General features: G+C 39.2%; 1 protein-coding gene across 2 annotated transcripts in view; it reads left to right on the forward strand.

Moving 5' to 3' along the window:
• The first annotated feature begins 5,199 nt into the window (after positions 1-5,199).
• The window catches only part of RNF212B (ring finger protein 212B), a 36,472-nt gene continuing 18,425 nt past the window's right edge, over positions 5,200-23,246 (forward strand). For both annotated transcript variants that reach the window (XM_045841235.1, XM_045841233.1), the window contains exons 1-3: positions 5,200-5,299; positions 7,944-7,996; positions 10,258-10,332. In XM_045841235.1, the coding sequence (XP_045697191.1) occupies positions 5,200-5,299; positions 7,944-7,996; positions 10,258-10,332 (228 nt within the window). The remainder of the gene's footprint in view (positions 5,300-7,943; positions 7,997-10,257; positions 10,333-23,246) is intronic.

Below are 23,246 nucleotides of genomic sequence, written 5' to 3' on the forward strand. Positions count from 1 at the left end.
CCCAGCCTCTTGCCTCTCCCTCCTACGAGGCTCGCTGTAAATTTTCCCGCCATTTGCAGCACTTTGAGGAGAACTGGATAATTTCGGTGAGATCCGCGGTCTTCTGGGATCATGGCGGCCAGTTGGGCAGGGAAAATAGTTGTAAAATAACTACTGGAAAATTTAAGACTCTGCCAAATCCCTGTCACCTCTAGAAACCAGGCAAGTCTTGTCCTCACGAACCCTGTTAATTGCCCTTAGGGGATTCATCTTATAGGGATTCATCTGCCCAACTCATTTGACTAAAATTGTTGTTGCCCCTAAACAAACCACGGCGTGTATAGTGGGGCCTTTTCAGTAGTTCTGCAGACTCACTTCCGGGTAGAAGTTAGTGTATGATGAGCAATAAATTGAAACCCGAAGCTCATGGCTTTGATTGCATAATACCTTTGCATTGATTTGGTGAGTTATTTTATCGTGAATCTTACCTTATGTGACAATAATTTAAAGTTTAGAGCAAACTACCTACCATTCTTTCAGCAAACCTCCATAAACTATTTTAAAATATTTTTTATAAGACTTAGGTGTGGGGAAAATTACTTCTTTTTAAATTATTTTCCCAATTTAATTTCAAAGGATAATCAAACTAGTAGACATTATATTCTTTTAAAAAGTTTTTTTTTTTCCCTGACTGGTGTGGTTTAGTAGATTGAGCACCCGTCTGCGAGCCTGGAGGTCGCTGGTTCAGCTCCCAGTCAGGGCCCTGTGCCTGGGCTGTGGGCCTGGTCTCCAGTTGGGGGCGCTCAGGGATAACCAATCCATGTTTCTCCCACATATCGGTGTTTCTCTCCCTCTCTTTATCCCTCCCTTCCCCTGTCTCTAAAAGTAAGTAAAGAAAATCTTTTTTAAAAAAGTTTTTTTGAAGCATCATCTCCTTTAATCCTCACAACAGCCCTGTGAGCTCAGACCTCCTAATGAGCCCCTTAATGGATGTGGAACCTGAGGCTCAGACAGGCTCCACAGCTTCTTTGAGTTCACAATGGCAGCACCTGTGATTCAAACCTAGATTTGCTTGAAAGATCAGCTTTTGAACCATTTACTATAGGTATATATAATTACCAGGTCTTACAGATCATACTATTTTTGAAGATTATTGATAAATATAAAATTCAGAGCTGATGGCTAAGTAGGTCAGAAACCTGGCTCCTTGTCTTCCTTCACTAGAGTAGAGACTACAAAGGCTAACAACATCTTTTTAAAATAATATTTTCTTAATCATGCTGTTACAGTTGTCCTGGTTTTATCCCCTTCTGCCCCCTTCCATCTGGGATCTCACTCCCTCAGGCAATCCCCTCACCACTGTTCATGTCAGGGGTTATGCATGTAAGTTCTGTGGCTACTCCATTTCCTACACTGTACTTTACATCCCAATGGCTATTCTGTGACTACCTATTTGTGCTTCTGAATCCCCTCACCTCTTCATCCATTCCCCCACACCCCTCTTCCATCTGGCAACAATAAAAATGCTCTCCGCATCCATGATTCTGTCTTTGTTCTTCTGCTTAGTTTGTTTTTTAGATTCAGTTGATGGATATGTATTTATTGCCATTTTATTGTTCATAGTTTTGATCTTCTTTTTCTTAAATACGTCCCTTTAACTTTTCATATAATAATGGCTTCATGATGATGAACTCCTTTAGTTTTTTCTTGTCTGGGAAGCTCTTTATCTGTCCTTTGATTCTAAATGACATCTTTGCTGGGTAGAGCAATCTTGGCTGTAGGTCCCTGCTTTTCAAGACTTTGAATACTTCTTGCCAGTCCCTCCTTGCCTGCAAAGTTTCTTTGGAGAAAATCAGCTGACAGTCCTCTGGAAACTCCCCTGTGGGTAACTAACTACTTTTTTCTTGCTGCTTTTAAGATTCTCTCTTTATCTTTTTAAACTTCGGCATTTTAATTATGATGTGTCTTGGAGTGGGCTTCTTTGCATCCATCTTGTTTGGGACTCTCTGTGCTTCCTGTTCCTGGACTTGCATGTCTATTTCCTTCACTAAATTAGGGAAGTCTTCTTTCACTATTTTTTCAGATAGACTTCCAGTTTCTTGTTCATTTTCTTCTCTTTCTGGTACCTCTCTGATACAAATGTTGGGCCTCTTGAAGTTGTCCCAGAGGCTGCTTAAACTATCCTCATTTTGGGGGGTTCTTTTTTTCTTCTTGTTGTTCTGATTGGTTGTTGGTTTTTTTCTTCCTTTTGTTCCAAATCATTGAGTTAAACCTCAGCTTCATACTGTTGTTTCCCTGTAAATTGTTCTTTATTTCAATTAGTGTATCCTTTCTTTCTCACTGGATCTTTTTTATGCTGCTGAGGTCCTCACTAAGTTCCTTTAGCATCCTTATAACCAGTGTTTTGAATTCTGCATCTGATAGATTGCTTATCTCCATTTTGTTTAGCTCAGGAGTGTCCAACTTATGGCCTCTGGGCCTCAAGCAGTCCAGGATGGCCATGAATGCAGCCCAACACAAAATTGTAAATTTATTTAAAACATTGTGAGATTTTTTTGTGATCACATGTCACAATGTATTTCATATGTGGCCCAAGACAATTCTTCCAGCGTGGCGCAGAGATGCCAAAAGTTTTGATGTGCCTGGTTTAGCTCTTTTTCTGGAGTTTTGGCCTATTCTTTCATTTGGGCCATGTTTCTTTGTCTCCTCATTTTATCAACCTCTCTGTGTTTGTTTCTATGTATTAGGTAAAGCTGATTTGACTCCGTGTCATTAGTATGGCCTAATGTAGTAGGTGTCCTGTAGGGTCCAGTAGAACAGCCTCCCCTATCACTCAAGCTGGGTACTCGAGGTACACCCTTCATGTGGGCTGAGTACACCCTCCTCTTGTAGTTGAGCCTTGATTGCTATTGGCAGATCAATGGGAAGAAGTTACCCAGGCCAGTCAGCTGCAAGGATTGGCTGTGACCATTTACCACCAACCTCCACCTTCCGTGGAGGATCAGCTGTGCAGGGGCAGGGTGGTGGTGCTCTGACATGATCTGTAGCTGTCCACTGGCTTTGCTGGTCCTGGCATTTCCCAGGTGGTGCAGGCCAAGGTCAGCCCCAACCTGTGTTTTGCTCGGGGCCATTATGCCTGAACTATAAAGCGATCTGAGATGGCTGCTATGTGTGCTGGGCTTGGAGATTCCTAGGTGAAGCCAAGCACTGAATCTAGGCTGGCTGCTGGCAGTACCAGGCCTGGGGCTCACTAAGGCCAGCTGTTGCTTGTGTGAGAGGATTTAGGAAGTTGTATAGTATGAGCCAAGACCAGCCATTCATATGGAAAAGTAACTTGTGTGGGCCCATAAGTTGGATGGGGCAGAGTCTCTGGGGATTTCTAAGGCGGGTCAAATAGTGTTAGCCATGTTGATGGAGTCTCAGATATGGCACCAGCTTGCTGTCTCTGTGGGGGGAGGGTTTAGAAAAGGGACAATGGCCTCTGCTCGCCTTGATACCAGACACTATTTCCTCCCTTGTGCCACTGATACTTTTCAAGCTGCTACCCCAGTGCTGGAGTTCAGAGCGAGTGAGTATGAGTAGGTGAGTCAATGTATGGGTTCTTTAAGAGGAAGTGCTTGGGACTCCAGAATTTTCTTTCACTGACTCAATCCCCACTGGTTTTTGAAGCCAGAAGTTGTGGGGACTTATCTTCCTTGCACTGGAATCCTGGGCTGGGGGGGTACTGGTGGCAGCGGCTGCAGAGGTGGCACCCTGGGGTAGGGCAGGGCTGGGAGGTCCCTCCCCACCATGTGGACCAATATTACATTCTTAAATAGCATATTCATGTAATCAAGCATATGAATTCATTAAATATGTAATTACACCTCTGTATGTACCAGCTCAGTTCTGTATTTTTTACATGTCAATATCTCCATTTTAAATCTTACAAAGTTACATAGTTATATATTTAACAAGTTATATGGAATTAGCATTGGCAGAAAATATAGGACGTATGGTTTCCACGTCTAACACAAAGGTGTACTTAATGTGATAGCAAGAATTTGATACAGGGAATAAGAGGGCAGGCTCTAATCCCAGAGCTGCCACTAAATAAATATGGAATTTAGCACAAGTCATTGAATTTCAGTGAACATCAGGTACATCTTTTGAAAAATGATGGGACTGGACAAAATGTTAAATTATTTTCAAGACCCCTTGTGATTCTGAGTTTCTGCAGAGTAGCAGGGAAAGAGTACAAGCTGAGGAACATCATCATTCACAAATCATGTTTCCCTTAGTTAAAAAGTGGCCAATATGTGATCTTCTGTATTTAGTCCACTCTGCCTGATTCTACCTCCCATATCATAGGAAACTATTAGGAAAGAAATAGATGGTTCTTTTTTTTAATTAAGAAATTAATTGTGAATTAATCCAGAAAACTTGGGAAAAAATGTAGAGGTAACACACACACACCCATGATCACATCATTCAGAAAGAATCTCGTCATTGTCCTATTACTTTTCTAAATATGTATATATGCATTTTTTAAAGCTTTTAATGAGCTTTTCAATAAAGCTTTTAATAAAGCTTTTAAAGCTTTTTAAATAAGTCTTATTTATTTTTAGAGAGGGAAGGGAGGGAGAAAGAAAGAGAGAGAAACATCAATGCGGTTGCCAGGGGCCGTGGCCTGTAACCCAGGCATGTGCCCTGACTGGGAATCGAACCTGCGATGTTTTGGTTCACAGCCCGCGCTCAATCCACTGAGCTTCGCTAGCCAGGGCTATATATGCATTTTTAAAATGGTATAACATAGTCTGCAGTCTGCCCTGGCCAGACAGCTCAGGTGGTTAGAGCATCCTCCTATACAGCAAAGCTGTTGGTTCCATCCCTGGTCAGGGCACATAGAAAAATCAACCAATGAATGCATAAATAAGTGGGACAACAAACTAATGTGTGTGTGTGTGTGTGTGTGTGTGTGTGTGTGTTTCTCTCTCCCTCTCTCCCCTTCCTTTCTCTCTCTCTAAAATCAATTTAAAAAACAACAAAACAATCTTTAGGCTGCTTTTTTCACTTCAGAGCTGTATGTAACTTTCCTACAACTGGTTGGAATACCCACAATAATATGCCCACATATCAATAAGATAGGACACAAACAAACATTGTTATATAGAGTTTGGAATAGCTATAATTCTATTATGCCCCAGGCTATTCTTACTCTTTCTATTTATCTGCTTCAGAATGGATTGGTTTCACTGTAACCGGTGTTTCCGAAAAGATGGGGCCCATTTCTTTGTCACCAGCTGCGGCCATATTTTCTGTAAGAAGTGTGTAACTCTGGGTGAGTGACTTGCCTGTTTTCAGAATTGGGCAAAGATGTTTTTAACTTGGAAATAATGATTAGCTATTTCTTTGTGCGACTTCGGGTAAAAATCAGTAGGACACAGGTGGTGTGGATAGAGTATAATACTATCGATTATGGAAATTGGAGGAATCTATTAATAAAGAATGATTTAGCAAATGGGATACCAATTACTTGAGCACCAGAAGATACTTGTCAGTGTTTTGAAGCCTGAGGTAGTGAGAAAGCCACAAGATTATCAGACTGATTAGAGAAAAGACAAAAAATAATGAGTAGGAATGGGGGAAAGTTTGGTTGATAACAAGAGCCGTATCTAAAGGGAAGTGGTCTAGCCTGTGAAATCAATTTGATTAGAAATGATGATGGTGGTGGTGGTAATGGTGGTGATATCTTTGCAGTTTAAAAAGTATTTTCGCATGTACCAATTTTATGTATTCTCACCACAGTCCCAAGAGGTAATTATCAATAGACCCACTTTACAAATGAGGAACTGGTTCAGATAGGATAAGTGATTTAACCAAATTCTTACAGCTATTAAGTCTTAGAAGTAAGACTTGAATTTAAGGTGTTGTTTTTAAATGCTAAAATAGTTACAAGGTAAGGAAGTAACTCAGAAGAGGGACTTAGGGTAAGGTACTTTGATCAGGAAAGATTTTATAGGAGAGATGTTGCTTCAATTGAGTTTTGAATAATAAATGGAGTTTGACAAGTGGATAGGCAAGTAAGATCATTCTAGTTTAAGAGAATAACATGCATAAAGTCATACCACATCATAAAACCATAGTGTAGTAGACTACTCATGGTTGAGATTTGTAGAGTGTAAAAAGTAAGGTAAGATTTTTTCCCCTCTCTTAAAAAAATAGATAAATAAAATAGTTATGCCCTGGCTGGTGTGGCTCAGTGGACTGAGCACAGGCCTGCAAACTGAAAGGTTGCAGGTTTGATTCCCAGTCAGGGCACATGCCTGGATTGCAGACCATGTCTCCAGTTGGGGGTGTTCAAGAGGCAACCGATGTATCTCCAGTATTTCTCTCCCTTTCTTTCTCCCTCCCTTCCCTTCTCTCTAAAAAAATAAATAAATAAAGTATTTAAAAAGAAAAAAAAGGTAAGATTGGTGATTTCTGAGTCTAGATAGATAGGCAGTGGCCAGATGATGAAAGGTTGTATATTCTGGGCTAGAGAACTGAACTTTATCCTGTAGGTGATGGAGAACTGTGCAAGTTCATTTGTTTTGTGTTTTTCTTAAATAAAAGAATGATTTGTACTTGCTATCTCACTCTGGCAATTATATGGAGGGAAAACTGGGAAAAACCTTTAATCCCCAAGGAAAGAAGGGTCGAGTTAGGTAGCCTCTGGAGAAGCTTTTCTCTTTGTATCAGTGATTTTCAACCCGTGCGCCACAGCACACTAGTGTGCTGCAAGAATTGTTAAAACATGCAACATCTGAGTATTTAGTAAGAAGCAGTGACTTCTTTTCCCTTGGATTGTCAAATAAAAAAATGACAACAGCCAAAACAACAATAGCAGTCCAGTATGAAAGAATCAAATTTATATTAATTTTCTTGTCAGATCAGCAAAATATATAGTTTTTGGTGTGCCGCAGGATTTTAGTAATTGCTTCATGTGTGCCATGGGATGAAAAAGGTTGAAAATCGCTGCTCTATATGAACCTCATAAACATTTAAAATGATCTGTTAATGTAACAAAGCCCTGGACAATGGTGACAGCAGCTCACTTTGGAGTGGTTTGTCTCAGTGAAGCATATACCATGTGGTATTTTCTCCTGACAAGGCATTTATCTTTTTTAAAAAGATTTTATTTATTTATTTTTAGAGAGAGGGCAAGGGAGGGAGAGAGGAAGAGAAACATCGCATCAATGTACTAACGTGCAAGAGAAATCAATCAGCTGCTTCTTGCACACCCCCAAATGGGGACCTGGCCTGCAACCCAGGCATGTGCCCTGACTGGGAATCGAGCTGTAGACCCCTTGGTTTGTGGGACGAGTCTCAACCCAGTGAGTCACACCTGTCAGGGCCTGGCAAAGCATTTATCTTAATAACTGGCACCACTGCTCAGATTTCAACTTACAAGGAAAAATTGGGAATTTTAATTTTCTCATCCTTCAGAAAGAGTTAATTAGAGAATGAGAGTAGGAGATCTGGGAAACAAGATGTAGGAATATTAGCAAAGTGAAAACAGGGCAGGAATAATTGGGGAGTTTCTTACAGTATGTAATGTGTACCTACTGTCAGGGAGGTGGGATAATAAAGAGTAACTTGAAATTGACATCATCAGTACTCTTGTACTCTTCCTAGTACTCTTGTAGATGTACTCCAGTACTCCTGCTGGGTCATTAGAACTGGCCCTCGCCCACAGAAGAAAACTGGGAATTTGTAAACAGGGAGATGGGTAGAGGTACAGTGTGAAAATCTTACTTGTCATCAACACACAAGTTTGGAAATGCTGATTTAGAGAACAGAGCTCAAGTTGATGTCTTTTTATAGCAAATTGTATTCTAAATTTTTTTCTTCTCTTGCTAGCCTTCTTGGCTGTTACCATGTACTTTAGGAAAATCTTACTTCATATCCATGAAAACCAAACATTGTCCCCTTTTCTCCCCTAGAAAAATGTCCTGTTTGTGGAACTGCCTGCAAGCATTTGGCTCTTTCTGATAATGTAAGTTTTTCTCTCTCCCTCCTACCCCTGCAACCATTTTATTCCATTCCTGGCCTGTAGAAGCATATAAAGAGGATAACTGATAAGTGACTAAGCACTGAAATTTAAGGGAGGAAGAAAAGAAAGAAGAGACTTCCGGTAAGATGGAGGCATAGGTGGACGCCCCGTACCTCCTCGCACAACCAAGATTGGAGCAACAACAATTTAGAGGCAGAATAACACCCAGAACTGATAGAGAATTTATCTGAATGGAAGTCGGACAGCCAAGAAGTTGAAGTGGACCCATTCATCCAGACCGGTAGGAGGGGCGGAGACAAGCTCGCTTGTCGCAGTGTGTGGAGTTCGGGGAGAGCTGGGCGCCTAAAGCAACCAGGAGCGAGTAAGCCATCCGGGGCACGCAGCGGGTAGACCCTGAGTACACAAGCATCAACTGGCGGACCCAGTGAGGCTGCGATTGTGGACCAGGGCAGAGCGCGCAGCCCAGGATCCCAGGGAAGGGACTGAGATCCCAGGAGAGTGGGGCTGCCGCCATTGTTCCCTCCTGCCCCTGCCCCCACATACAACGTCACAACCTAGCGACTGGGGTGCCCAGCCCTGGTGAACACCTAAAGCTCCGCCCCTCACTGTAACAAGAGCAACCAGACCGGGGAAAAAAAAGAGCGAGCGATGGCTCAAATAGAAGAACAAATCAGTGCCCCAGAACTCACCCTTTTGAGCGGCCAAGAAATAGCTAACCTATCAGATGCACAGTTCAAAACACTGGTGATCAGGAAGCTCACAGAATTGGTTGATTTTGGGTGCAAATTACATGAAAAAATGCAGGTTACCATAAAAGAGATGAAGGAAGATGCACAGAGAACCAACAGTGATGACAAGGAAACTGGGACTCAAAGCAACAGAATGGACCAGAAGGAAGAAAAAAGAAACCAAACAGGAAATAATGAAGAAACAAGAATTCAGAAAAATGAGGAGAAGCTGAGGAACCTCCAGGACATCTTTAAACGTCCCAACATCCGAATTATAGGGGTACTAGAAGGGGAAGAGGTAGAGCAACAGATTGAAAATGTATTTGAAGAAATAATAAAGGAGAACTTCCCCATTCTGGCAAAGGAAATAGACTACCAGGAAATACAGGAAGCTCAGAGAGCCCCAAAGAAGTTGGACCCAAGAAGAAACACACCAAGACACATCATAATTACATTAGCCAAGGTAAAAATGAAGGAGAGAATCCTAGAAGCAGCAAGAGATAAGGGGACAGTAACCTACAAAGGAGTTCCCATCAGACTGTCAGCTGATTTCTCAAAAGGGACCTTACAGGCAAGAAGGGGCTGGAAAGAAATATTCCAAGTCATGAAAGACAAGGACCTATATCCCAGATTACTCAATCCAGCAAAGCTTTCATTTAGAATGGAAGGGCAGATAAAGTGCTTCTCAGATAAGGTCAAGTTAAAGGAGTTCATCATCGCCAAGCCCTTGTTTTATGAAATGTTAAAAGGACTTATCTAAGAAAAGAAGATACAGAAAAAACATGTATAGTAAAAGGACAGCAAACTCACAATTATTAACAACCACACCTAAAGCAAAACCAAAAGAAACTAAGCAAACAACTAGAACAGGAACAGAACCACAGAAATGGAGATTACATGGAGGGTTAGCAACAGGGGAGTGGGAGGAGGAGAGACGGGGAAAAGGTACAGAGAATAAGTAGCATAGATTTGTAGGTTGAAAGTAGATAGGGGGAGGGTAAGGATAGTATGGGAAATGTAGAAGCTAAAGAACTTGTAAGTATGACACATGGACATGAACTAAAGGGGGGAATGTGGGTGGGAGAGGGTGTATAGGGTGGAGGGGAGTGAAGGGGGAAAATGGGACAACTGTAATAGCATAATCAATAAAATATATTTTAAAAAATGGGAAAAAAAAAGAAAAGAAAGAAGAGAAAAAAGGAAAGAAAGGACTCGCTGATAGCAATTGTAAAAAAAAAAAAATAGAGTAAACAACAGATAGGAGAATTATTTGTGGCTGCTGTTACAGAAGCCCAGGGTTAGGATAATAAGGATAGTATAGTCTGCAGCTCCTAGAGCAGTGGTGATCGCTCTGCTCTCTCAGCACAAGCAAGTAGAACCAGGTGCTTTGGAAGGGGTGGTACATCCTTTGCCATATTGGGGAGTATTTTATTTCATTCCATCAGTGAAATTCTTAGGAAAGTATCCCTTTCCTAAATGTGGATATACTCAATGTTTCTGTTACTCTCTTCATAGCTGAAACCTCAGGAAAAGATGTACTTCAAAAGCCCCGTGGAGACAGCTTTGCAGCATTTTAGTCACATCTCTCAGGTATGAGAAGCAAAAGTGAAAAAACTCTGATTCTCCAGGCAAGTTGAAACTGCATCTTATTTCTTTACCAAAGGTTCTATTTAGACTGCACATACACAGTGGACAGAATGGACTTCTCAGTTTGCTCTTTTCACTGATGATATAAAACTCAAAAGTTAACTTTTTTTCTCACTAAAAAAGTTAATAATTTTATGCAGGAACCACATAAAATTTAGTTTTAGTGTTTAACATTTAATAGCACAACTAACCAAGATCCAGGATGGGAAGTTACCATGTTCAAGAAACTGGGGGTGGGGGGAATCACTCTCTCAACTAACTACATAGAGTGTGATAAGAAGAGCACACACTTTACAATATAAAACCTGCCTGTGCATAGTAATTAGTGGCCAAAAGTCATTTTGTCTTTTTTTGGCTTATAAAAACAATGTTCCAGATTTTGGTGTAAATTAGCAACCTTCAGCTCTTCTGTGTAGCAGGCGTTTTGTTTCCACCTTCCACCTCCCTCCCAGCCTGTGTCATGAGGTCTGCGGTGTTTTTCTCCAGGAGCATCAATGCAACTACTCTCACCGCCATTTCTTCCAGTGATCTGGCCAGACATGGTTGAAATGTATCTTGCATCTGTTGCAGGAGTGTCTGCACCACTGAGGTGAGATCCTGCATGGTCTTGGGGTCCGTGTTGACCATATCCTCAGTTTCCAGCTTAGCAGTTAACTTTTCTCAACAGTTAACTTTTTACTGACCCAGAGTCTGTGAAAGGCTGTAAAAACCATTATGTATCTGACATCTTGCCTTGTACTTCCTAGTTCTGTTAAGTAATTTATAAGAATAAAGGAAGTTCTAGGGAGCTTTATTATTTTTCTGTGCAGATTAATGAATCTTTTAAAAATTGATTTGAATACAAGGTCTGGCAGAAGTAACGTGCTTGACAGTGTGAGGTTGGTAGGGCAATAATATAGGTGTAATCATTTATAGTTTTAATTTGAACATTTCACCTGAAATGTTATGTGATGTGCTTGAGTGTGATATTATTATGTTACAGAGTTACATGCTTATGACTTTGTAATAAAAAGGGGCATTATTTGTGCCAAACCCTATATATAAGCCTGACCCTGCAAACAATGAAGTTAGTGGTCTCTCAACCTTTTGCTTAAAGTTCAAGAATGGATTTCTTGTTTCCCATTCTCACTTTTCAATAATATTTCTTAGTAATGCATATAGATTTAATTTTTCATTTAGTATTCATAATTGGTCACCTGAATTTTAGAGAAATATTTTTCTTTTCCTGGTGCATCATCATGTGTTGACATACCATTGACTTGGCCAGGAGCAATAGGAATGTAGAAACACATACACGACAGAAGACAGGACAACTGTTTGAGAGAGCTCCCAAGTTGTAAAGGCTTTGGTCTTTCCCTTCCACTCCAGTTCTCCCCTGAGATTATTTCACAGTCTCAGTGGATTCCTATCTTGGCGTGTTTCTGGAGGTTTTTATTGCTGTTCTCCTTCTACTCTCACTTCTCATTCTTAGGAAAGTATCCCTTTCCTAAATGTGAAGAGGAGCCTTAGTCATCTTCTGGCTGAATATGGTAGATTTAATTTTAATTTGGTTTCACTCCTCAATGCTGACTCTGGTGATAGAGGAAGGGGAATTGAGACTTTGGCTGCATCCTGCCTTTAGCTGCTGGGGTGAAACATCATATTTTAGGTACTATTTAACATTATGGGGAGATAAAATCCAGCTGAGGCTGAAGGAAAAATGTAAACAAGGTCACATGAACAAGAGAAGGAGCAGACCTTTGGTTAATAACTAAACCCAGGATTAGTTAATTATTAATAGAGAAATTATACAGTCTGAATCAACCTACCTAATCATGGGACCAATTATACATGGTTAAATAATCAAGATAAAAAAGTGGAAAGGGTCAGTTAATCATCACTTTAGAAAAGGGCTAGTTTGATGAAGTCAGCAATGTCTGAAAATGTGTTTTCCTAATCTGTGGAGTTGAATAGCTGATCCAAGTAACACCTAGGCTGCCTCATTCAGGCTTCTGCTCAAATTTTCCTTTCTCAGTCAAACCTTTTCTGACTCTCCTATCTCAGATAATAGCCTCAACACTCTCTACTTGTCTTGCTTTATTTTTCATCATAGCTCTTATCTCTAACATTCTGTATTTGTTTAGTGCCTGAATCTGGCACTGAAATGTAGTAAAGTCCACAAAGGCAGAGATTTGGTTGGTTTGCTTATTGTTATATACATAGCTCTTCAGAGGTTATAATATGTAGTAGATACTCAAAAAATGTGGAATAAATGAATGAGTATTGATCTAAATATCCATTTATGTTTTAATCATCTTCAATCTCTGTAATGACTTAACAAGGTCATTTTTCTGCTGTTCTATTCTGTGGCCAATAGTTGATTAAGCTGCTCATTTGAATTCTTTACTCACCTCTAGATAAAACTATCTAACCAGCCCTGGCTGATAAGGCTCATTAGGTTGAGTGCCAGCCTGTGAACCAAAAGGTCACTGGTTCAATTCCCAGTCAAGGCACATGCCTGGGTTGCAGACCAGGTCCCTGGTTAGGGGTATGCAAGAGGCAAATGATTAATGTTTCTCTCACACATGATGTTCCTCTCTCTCTGTCTTTCTCCCTCACTTCCCATCTCTCTAAACAAACAAACAAAAATGATCCATCTGTATTTAGGGATTGGAGAGCTCCATATGGATCTTTTAGCTTTCTTCCTTTCCAAGGTCATAGACTGCATGCACGCACTCTTATCCACAACTAGCCATATTTCAAATGCATGCCAGTAATTGTTCCTTCTTTGTTAACGCCTTCTTTGATTCCTGTAGGCATATTTTTACTCATTCCTTTGTCCCACCTTGCTCTTAACTCTGCAAAGGTGTTCTGATTTTTTTGTTCATGTGTCTTTTTCTCTCACTGGACTGAAACTTTGAAAGGCAGGTAACATATTTGTATTGCCCACTGCCTAACTAGGTACCTGGAACAAATTAGGTACAGAAGAAATGTTTGTTAAATGAATGAATGCACATGTAAGGCTGTAAGGGTGGGAGAGAGGAATAATTCAAGGTAAGGTCAGAAAAAGAGGCTTATAGTATAGGGACTTGGAGGCCATGGTAAGGACTTTAGAGTTTCCTCTAAATGTAGTAGGTTTTAAGCAAGGAAATGGCGTTATCTGATATATAATTTTCAAAGAGAATTTGGCTGCTGAATGGAGAACGGACCAGAGAGAAGTTAAAAGTAGAAGCAAGAAGACCAGTTATGAGACTATGGGAGAAAACTAAGCAAGAATGCTTGGGCCAATGTGGTGGCAACATAAATGGAGAAGGGTAGTTAATATGAGATATGTTTTCTAGGAAGAACTAGTAGAACAGCTGTGGAAGGAGAGCTGTGGAAAATGAAAAAAAGAGAAGCATCAAGCAAGATGTCTGGGTTTTTGTCTTAAACAGTTAAGTGGGATGACTGTACCCTTTACCAAGACTAAGAAGACCATTTTGGGGGAATGCCATTTTGGATGTTATTAGGTTAAAATGCTTGTTAGAAATCCAGGAGGAGAAATCACAAAGGCAGATAAATTTACTATTCTGTAGCTCAGGACATAGGTTAGAAATAGAGATATAGGTATGGAACTCATCAGGATATAGTTTGTAAAGCCTTGGGACTAGATGAGATTACCCAGGAAAGAGTCCCTTTGATGTCTAATGATTAGGTAGAGGAGAAGTTAGCAAAGAGCAGCAAAGAGAGAGAGGGGGAAACAGGAGAGTGTGGTATGACAGAAATGAAGAAAGGAAATGTTTCAAGAAGGAAGAAATAACCAGCTGGGTCAAATACTACTGAGAGATGAAGATGAAAGCAAAGGAAGGCTAACTGGATTTGGTAACATGAGGATTGGTGGTGACCCTCACAAGAGCATGTTGAGTAGAGTCCTGAGAAAGAGGATGGCATTGGAGTGCAGTGATGGGCGTGTGTCTATACTCAGTCGTCTTCACCTCCCAAACTTTTCCTCAACCCTTAGCAGCCTGGCTTCAGATTGTCTCACTAAAACTGATCTTGCAAGAACATTAACAGCCTCCTTGATATCAATTCCAATGGAATCTTTTTGTTGTTGTTCTTACTGCTTTTGATTTCTCAGCAGTATTTGAGGCCCACTCTCTACTCCTTGAACTATTTTTTCTTCGACTACCATCACCAATTTCTGTTTTCTGTTTGCGCTCCTCTTCCTCTATCTCTTAAGTAGTTATATTTCTCAGAGTTCTATACTAGATACTTTCTTTATTTTTTTATACTCTACATGGGTAATCTCATCTACTCCCATGCTTCAGTTATCATCAACATATGGATGATTTCCAAATCTATTATCTCCAGTAAATATCTCAAATGCCACCTCAGAGGAGCCTTCACTGATCACTAGTACTAAATTAGTTCTCCCCCTTTACTGTCTGTCATAGCAACCTTTTTGTTTGCTTAATTACACTTGGGTAATATGCATTTTTAGTATTATTTATTATATCATTTATTATATATTTTTGTATCATTTATTATAAGTTTATTATCTGCTCCATAGATTGTAAGCTGCATAGAGGCAGAGACTAACTTTGTTTTGTTCATTTTTGTATCCCCAGCAATGATTTTTTAAAAGATTTTAATTCTTTATTTTTAGAGCGAGGAAGGGAGGGAGAAAGAGAGAGAGAGAAACATTAATGTGTGGTTGCCTCTCACCTGACCCCCCACTGGAGACCTGGCCTGCAACCCAGGCATGTGCCCTGACTGCGAATCAAACCAGCGGCCCTTTGGTTTGCAGCCCAGTGCTCAATCCACTGAGCTATGTCAGCCAGGGACAGTGATTTTTTTTTTTTTTTTTTTTTTGCCACATAAGAAGCATTCGATAAAACTTTGCTAAATGATTGAGAGTGCTCTCTCTTTCTTCAGAGATATATATTCATTTGCCAATTTGATATTGTCACTAATTCAACATGTCCCAAACGGAATTCACTATTCTTAACAACCTTCACCATGCCCACCCCCACATATGCACAGGAAAACAAGCTATTCTTTCTGTTTATATCATGGTGAATGATAACCACCATCCACATAATGACCAAACCAAAATATAGAGTCATTCTTATTTATTTATCCTCACTGGAGGATATATTTATTGATTTTTCAAGAGAGAGGAAGGGAGAGAGAGGCAGAGGAGAGAGAGAGAGAGAGAGAGAGAAAGAGAAAGAAACATTGATGTAAGAGAGAAACATTGATTGGTTGCCTGGGAATCGAACTCGCAATCTAGCTATGTGCCCTGACCTGGAATCAAACCCACAACCTTTTGGTGTACGGGACGATGCTCCAAACAGTTGAGCTACCTAGCCAGGGCTATAGAGTCACTCTCTTTTTAAAAATATATTTTATTGATTATGCTATTACAGTTGTTCCATTTTTTTCCTCCCCTATATTCTCCTGTGCCCTACACCTCTCCCACTAGCATTCCCCCACCTTAGTTCATGTCCATGAGTAGTACACATAAGTTCTTTGGCTTCTCCATTTCCCATACTAGTCTTAACCTCCCCCTGTCTATTTTGTACCTAATATTTATGCTTCTTATTCCATGTACCTTTCCCCCATTTATCCCACTCCCCTGCTCCTTCTCCCCTAATAACCCTCCATGTGATCTCCATTTCTCTGGTTCTATTCCTGTTCTAGTCATTTGCTTAGTTTGTTCTTGTTTTTGTTCTTTTAGGTTCAGTTGTTGATAGTTGTGAGTTTGTTGTCATTTTACTATTCATATTTTTGATCATCTTCTTTTTCTTAGATAAGTCCCTTTGACACTTCATATAATAAGGGCTTGGTGATGATGAACTCCTTTAACTTGACCTTATCTGGGAAGCACTTTATTTGTCCTTCCATTCTAAATGATGGCTTTGCTGGATAGAGCAATCTTGAATGTAGGTCCCTGCCTTTCATGACTTTGAATACTTCTTTCCAGCCCCTTCTTGCCTGTAAGGTTTTCTTTTGAGAAATCAGCCGAGAGTCTTATGGGAACTCCTTTGTAGGTAACTGTCTCCTTTTCCCTTGCTGCTTTTAAGATTTTCTCTTTATCTTTAATCTTGAGTAATTTAATTATGATGTGTCTTGGCATGTTCCTCCTTGGGTCCAACTTCTTTGGGACTCTCTGAGCTTCCTGGACTTGCACATCTATTTCCTTCACCAGATTTGGGGAAGTTTTTCTTCATTATTTTTTTAAATAAGTTTTCCATTTCTTGCTCTTCCTCTTCTCCTTCTGGCACCCCCTATGCTTCAGGTGTTGGAAAGTTTAAAGTTGTCCCAGAGGTTCCTAAGCCTCTCCTCATTTTTTTGAATTCTTGTTTCTTCATTGTGTTCTGCTTGAATGTTTATTTCTTCCTTCTGTTCCAAATCATTGATTTGAGTCCCAGTTTTCTTGTCTTCGCTGTTATTTTCCTATATATTTTTCTTTTTATTTATTTTTAAAAGATTTTATTTATTTATTTTTAGAGAGAGACTAAGGAAGGAAGAAAGAGGGAGAGAAGCATTTGATGTGCAATAGGTACATTGATTGGTTGCCTCTTGAATGCCCCCCAACTGGGGACCTGGCCTGCAACCCAGGCATGTGCCCTGACTGGGAATCAAACCAGCAACCTTTCTGTTCACAGGCTGGCACTGAATCCACTGAGCCATACCAGCCAGGGCTCCCTATATATTTTTATTTATTTCACTTTGTAGAGCCTTCACTTCTTCCTTCATTTTGTAACCATACACAATCATTTCTGTGAGCAACCTGATTACCAGTGTTTTGAACTCTGCATCTGATAGGCTATCTCATCACTTAGTTCTGTTTTTGGAGCTTTGATCTATTCTTTCATTTGGGTCATTTTTTTTTTTTTGTCTCAGCACTCCTGTTATGTAGTAAGGGGTGGAGCCATAGATATTTGCCAGGACATGGCAACCCACATCGCTGTGTTGTGGTGCTGTATATGGGGGAGGGGTCCGAGAGGGAACAATCCACTAATCCGGCTGTCACCAGCTTTCAGTCACTTCTCCTGTACCCACAAGCAAATTGGGTCCTTCTGGTGCTGATTCCCAGGTGGGTTGGTTTTTGTACCTTCTAGGACCCTGTGGGTCTCTCCAACTAACTCTCCTGTGAGGCTGGGAGTTTCTCCCACTGCTTCAATTCCCACAGGTTTTAACAGTAAGAGGTTTTGAGCCTTTATTTCCCTGAGCTGGAACCCTGGGTTGTGTACTCTGTCTTGCTCCCCATTTGTCCCTCCTAGTTTATCTGCATGCAAATGTGGGACCACTCAGTCCCCCAGCCACTGCATCTTCTAGTCTACCAGCTGCCACCTTGCGGTGTGTCCTTTCTGCCTTGGCTGCCCATCTCTGCCCCTCCTACCCATCTGGATGAATATTTCTTCCTTAACTCCTTAGTTGTCGGACTTCCATACAGTTCAATTTTCTGCCAGTTTTGGTTATTTTTTATTTTTAAATTTGTTGTTGTCTTTCTTTTGGTTGTTTGAGGAGGTACAGTGTGTCTACCTATGCCTCCATCTTGGCCAGAATGTAGAATCACTCTTACTTTCTTCTTTTGGTATATCTAGTCCATAATTAAATCATGTTTATGCTGTCTCTCTAAAATATCAATACTTGAATCACTACTTCATCCCCAATCTCTTGGTCTAGTCCATCATAGTTTCTCATCTGGATTACTGCAGTAGTTTCCTAACAGATCTTTTGACTTCCAGTCTTTCCTTTTTGTATCAGTTCTCCATTAAAGCCAGAAAATTATTTTCAGTGAAGTATTATTGTTTTATTTTTCCATTTAAAATTATTTAATACAACCATTGCTCTGAGGATAAATCCAACCCCTTAACATGGCCCATAAGGCAGGACATGCTTTGGTCCCTGCTTATTTCTTCAGTCTTATCTCTTATTCTCCCCTCCCCATGTCATCTATAATATAGAGACTGGATCTCTTTTAATTATTTATATAAATATTTTTTCTGGTTGCTTCTGGGCCTTTGTACAGGCTGTTCTGTGTGTCTGGAACATTTTTGTCTCCAAACATATACATGGATAAGTACACACAGTATCACACTGTGTTGTTGCATTGTATTATAATTTTCTGTTTGCTTGTGTGCATCTTCCTATGAGGACAGGGACAATATCAATCTTATTCATCTTATATGTTAATTCCTGACATAGTATCAGGAATATAGGAGGAGTCAATAAATACTTTTTGGATGAATGAATAGAATAATCTTTCTATTGAGATTTTCCCTTAATGTATATGAAATATGAGAAAGTGGTAATAATGGGGAAATTATTGGAGAGAAAATATTAGGACTAAATCTGCCTGTTAGCTTGTAAACTGCTTGCTAGCTTGTACTTTGTTTGACCATTCATACTCCCTCACATATAATGTGAAACAGTTATACTCATCTTAGCACTTACAAAGATGCAATGAAATAATGTTTGTGAAAGCATTCTGAGAGCTATAAAGAGCTATATTAACTTAAAGAATAATGTGAGAAACACATAGTAGATTATAAAAGGTCACAAACATACAGGAAAATAGTGAAAGACCAGATAGGTAAAAAGAACTTTGTATTGTTTAATTGTTTTAAAAGGGAAGTATAAAATACCCTGTCTAGTTTTTTAATAACAGCTTTATGTTTGCATACCAAATTCACCCCTTTAAACTGCAGTTCAGTGGTTTTTAGTACATTCACATAATTGTGCAATCATTACTACCTAATTTTAGGTTTTTATCACCACATAAAGAAATCATACCTGTTAGAAGGCAATTCCCAAATACTCTTTACCCTCCTCAGCCCTAGGCAATCAGTAATTTACTTTCTGTCCCTATAGGTTTGCCTAATCTAGACGTTTCATAAACATGGAATCATACAAAGTGTAGTTTTTTGTGACTGACTTCTTTCACTAAGTGTAATGTTTTCGAGGTTCAACCATGCTATAAGCATGTATTGGAACTTCATTAGTACTTTGTTCCTTTTTATGACCAAATAATATGCCATTATATAGATGAATATGTTTTATGTATCCATTCATCAGTTGAGGGATTAAATTAGGGTTGTTTCCACTTTTTGGATATTAGGAATAATGCTGCTAAGAGCATTTGTGTACAAGTTTTTGTGTGGATGTATATTTTCATTTCTCTTGGATATATACATAGGAGTTGACTTACTGAGTCAAGTGGTAACTCTATGTTTAACTGTTTGAGGAACTGCCAGACTCTTTTCCCAAGTGCCTGTACCTACTTGCATGTATGAGGGTCTTAATTTCTCCATATCTTTGCCAACACTTGTTTTTAACATTTTAATTATAACCATCCTAGTGGGTATGAAGGTATCTCATTGCAGTTTTGATTTCTATTTCTGTTTATCTGATGACTAATGATATTGAGCATCTTTTCATGTGCTTATTGACATTGTATTTATTTTTTAAGATTTTATTTATTTTTAGAGAGGGGGAAGGGAGGAAGAACAGGAGGTCAAGAAACATCAATATGTGGTTGCCTCTTGTGCACCCCCTACTAGGAACCTGGCCCACAACCCAGGTATGTGCCCTGACTGGGAATCGAACCAATGACCCTTTGGTTCCCAGGCTGGCACTCAATCCACTGAGCCTCACCAACCAGGGCTGTGTGTCTTCTTTAAATTAATGTCTATTCAAATCCTTTGTTCATTTTTAAATTGGATTGTCTTATTATTAGTTATAAAATTCCTTTACATACTCTAGGTACAATTCTCTTACCTGATATATGATTTGCAAACATTTTCTTCCATTCTGTTGGGCTCATTAACTTTAAAATTAAGAACAAATAACATAACTTGCCATTAAATAAATATAAATAGGAAAATAGAAAAATAGGACATAAATAGAGTAGGAAATAAAGAGGAGAGATTAAGATAAAAAAAGAGAGAAAGGTATAGATTCGCACAAACAAATTCAGAGAAAAAGACACACATGGATATTTAGAGACTTTCATAAATTCAGTGCTGAGTTTGACAAACTTTTTCTAAAAGGGGCAGTAAAGCCCTGACCAGTGTGGCTCAATTGGTTGGGTGTTGTCCCACAAAGCAAAAGATCTCCCATTCTATTACTGATCGATGTTTCTCTCTCACAATGATGTTTTTCTCCCTCTCTTTCTCCCTCCCTTCTCCTCTAAAATAAATAAATAAAATATCTAAAAATACAAATAAAAATAAAAGGGCCAGAATATTTTAGGCTTTGCAGGGTATACAGTTTCTACTGCAGCCACACAACTCTGCTGTTGTAGCATGGAAGCATCCATGGGCAGTATGTAAATACATGGGCATGACTATGTTGCAGTAAAAGTTTATTTACAAAAACGAACAGGTAGCATTGGTCAATAGTTTGCTGACTTTGAAATCTTATTGTTTTACTAACATATACATGAATAACTACCATATATACCACTTGAATAAAATCAGGTCAAGAACTGATCTCATCAACAGACACAACCAATTCTTCATCCCTTGCTTGAAGTAAAAAAATTGAAGAACTGAGATAATCAATGGTGGTTTTGAAGAAATGTTTTATTTATTTTACCTGTAAAGGAAAAAGCTAATCTGTTAGTACTTATGACTTCTGAAACAGTATACTTGAGTTCTTTTTTTTTTTAATTTATACTGGTTTTTAAAAGATTTTATTTATTTATTTTTAGAGAGGGGAAGGTAGGGAGAAAGAGAGGGAGGGAAACATCAATGTGTGGTTGCCCGTTAAGCGCCCCCTACTGAGGACCTGGCCTGCAACTCAGGCATGTGCCCTGACTGGTAATTGAACCAGAGACCCTTTTGTTCCTAGTCAAGCTCTCAATCCAGTGAACCACACCAGCCAGGGCAAGTTCTTTATTACCACTGAGCAAGAGGTTGAAAAATCTTAAGCCAGTATGAGAGGTAATATTGTTTTGATAACAAACTATGCAACCTAAAACTTAACCCCCAACCTAGTAAGCTGTTGTTGCTCTCTCATTCAGAATGGATACCTCTGACATCCTAACAGTCCTCCAATTGCTTTTGATAAGGTAGCATTTTTAGGGTTCTTTTTTCGTTCAAATCTATTCTCTCTGAGCAACACAATTATTTGTTTGTTTGTTTGTTTGTTTGTTTAAAGATTTTATTTATTTATTTTTAGGCCAGGGTAGGGAGGGAGAAAGACGGGGAGAGAAACATCAATGTGTGGTTGCCTCTTCAGTGCCCCCTACTGACCTGACCTGACCTGGCCTGAAACCCAGGCATATGCCCTGACTGGTAATTGAACCAGCAACCCTTTGGTTCACAGGCCAGCACTCATTCCACTGAACCACACCAGCCAGAGCAATAATCTATTTAATTCCAAATCTGAACATGAAATTGCCTTTTGGGAACCCTTTTATGGTTTCCCACCACCCAAGTTTCAGATTCTTGAGGGTGACACCTAGTTCCCTTAATGATCTGGTCCCTTCTGCAATCCCATCCACAACTACTGCCTCACATCTTACATGCCAGCGTAAGTTCTTAGGTAGGTTATTTATTACCTAATCTGTAAAGTATACTAATTTTTTTGCACTTCTTTTATGTGCCATGTAGTTTCATAACTGTGTGTCTAGAATGCCTGACTTCCACACTCTAAAGCCTGAATAGTTACCTCTTAATCATTATTTCTATACTCTATACATACTACTGTTCTCCCTATCACTTTGTATTTTATTTATTGGTTCACATGTCTGAATATCCCTTCTACTATATGGTGAAGAGCCACTAAAGGACAGAGACACATACTATTCATCTTAGCATTTCCAGTTCTATCACCCTGCTTTACCAATTATTGGCCCATGGCCAGTCTTCCTCTCTCTATGCCTACTACCACCCCATACAGGTTATTTTGAAGCCAAAATCAGATATTTCAATCTGTAAATATTTCAGAGTGCGTCTTTAAAAGATTGGGATGCTTTTCTTAAATAACCATGTCACATTAAAATAATAATTCACTAATATTATCAACTAATCAGTAAGCATTCACATTTCCACAGTTGTCTCATAATTGTTTTATTTTTATTTTTAAAAGATTTTGTTTATTTATTTTTAGAGAGGGGAGGGCAGGGAGAAAGAGAGGGAGAGAAACATCAATGTGTGGTTGCCTCTTATGTGCCCTTTACTGGGGACCTGACTCGCAACTCAGACATGTGCCCTGACTGGGAATCAAACCAGTGACCCTTTGGTTCGCAGGCTGCACTCAATCCACTGAGCCATACCAGCCAGGGCAAATTCAAACAAAACTTAATTTTTAAATTTTGTTTGAATTTGGGTTTTAGTAAGATCTATACAGTGGTGGGAAAAAGTAGTTTTATAGTTGTAATACAAGTAAATAATACAATAATTAATAAATAATAATATAAGAATAAACTCTGTTTTATGTACTCACAACTGTAAACCTACTTTTACCCACCCCTGTATAGTTCAGTTGTTTATGTCTCTCAAGTTCTTTTTTTAACTATAAGTTTTGTTTCATTTCTTTTTTATTATTGTTGAAAAAAATTGTCTTTTGTCCTGTAGAGTTGTTCACAGTGTGGATTTTGTTCATGGAATCATTTAGCATGCTCATCTGTGCTCTGTTTTTAGTAAGTTAATAGATTTAGGCTTAATCAGAATAATTTGATTAAGGGGGGTGGGAGGCAAAAATATATTATAGTAGTGTTGTATTCCACCAAGAAGTATATCATTGACTTCCCTCTCTTGTTTTGTGTGATGGTAACATTGATGAATTTTATATAGATCCATAATGCATTAGGAGTTGCAAAATGCTGATATTTTAATTTTGTTATTCCTTTCTTATTTTTTTAGTTGGAAGGAAAATATCTA

This window comes from Phyllostomus hastatus, unplaced genomic scaffold, assembly GCF_019186645.2.
Source record: "Phyllostomus hastatus isolate PE091 unplaced genomic scaffold, TTU_PhHast_1.1 phas_contig_348, whole genome shotgun sequence".
Classification (NCBI taxonomy): Eukaryota; Metazoa; Chordata; class Mammalia; order Chiroptera; family Phyllostomidae; genus Phyllostomus; species Phyllostomus hastatus.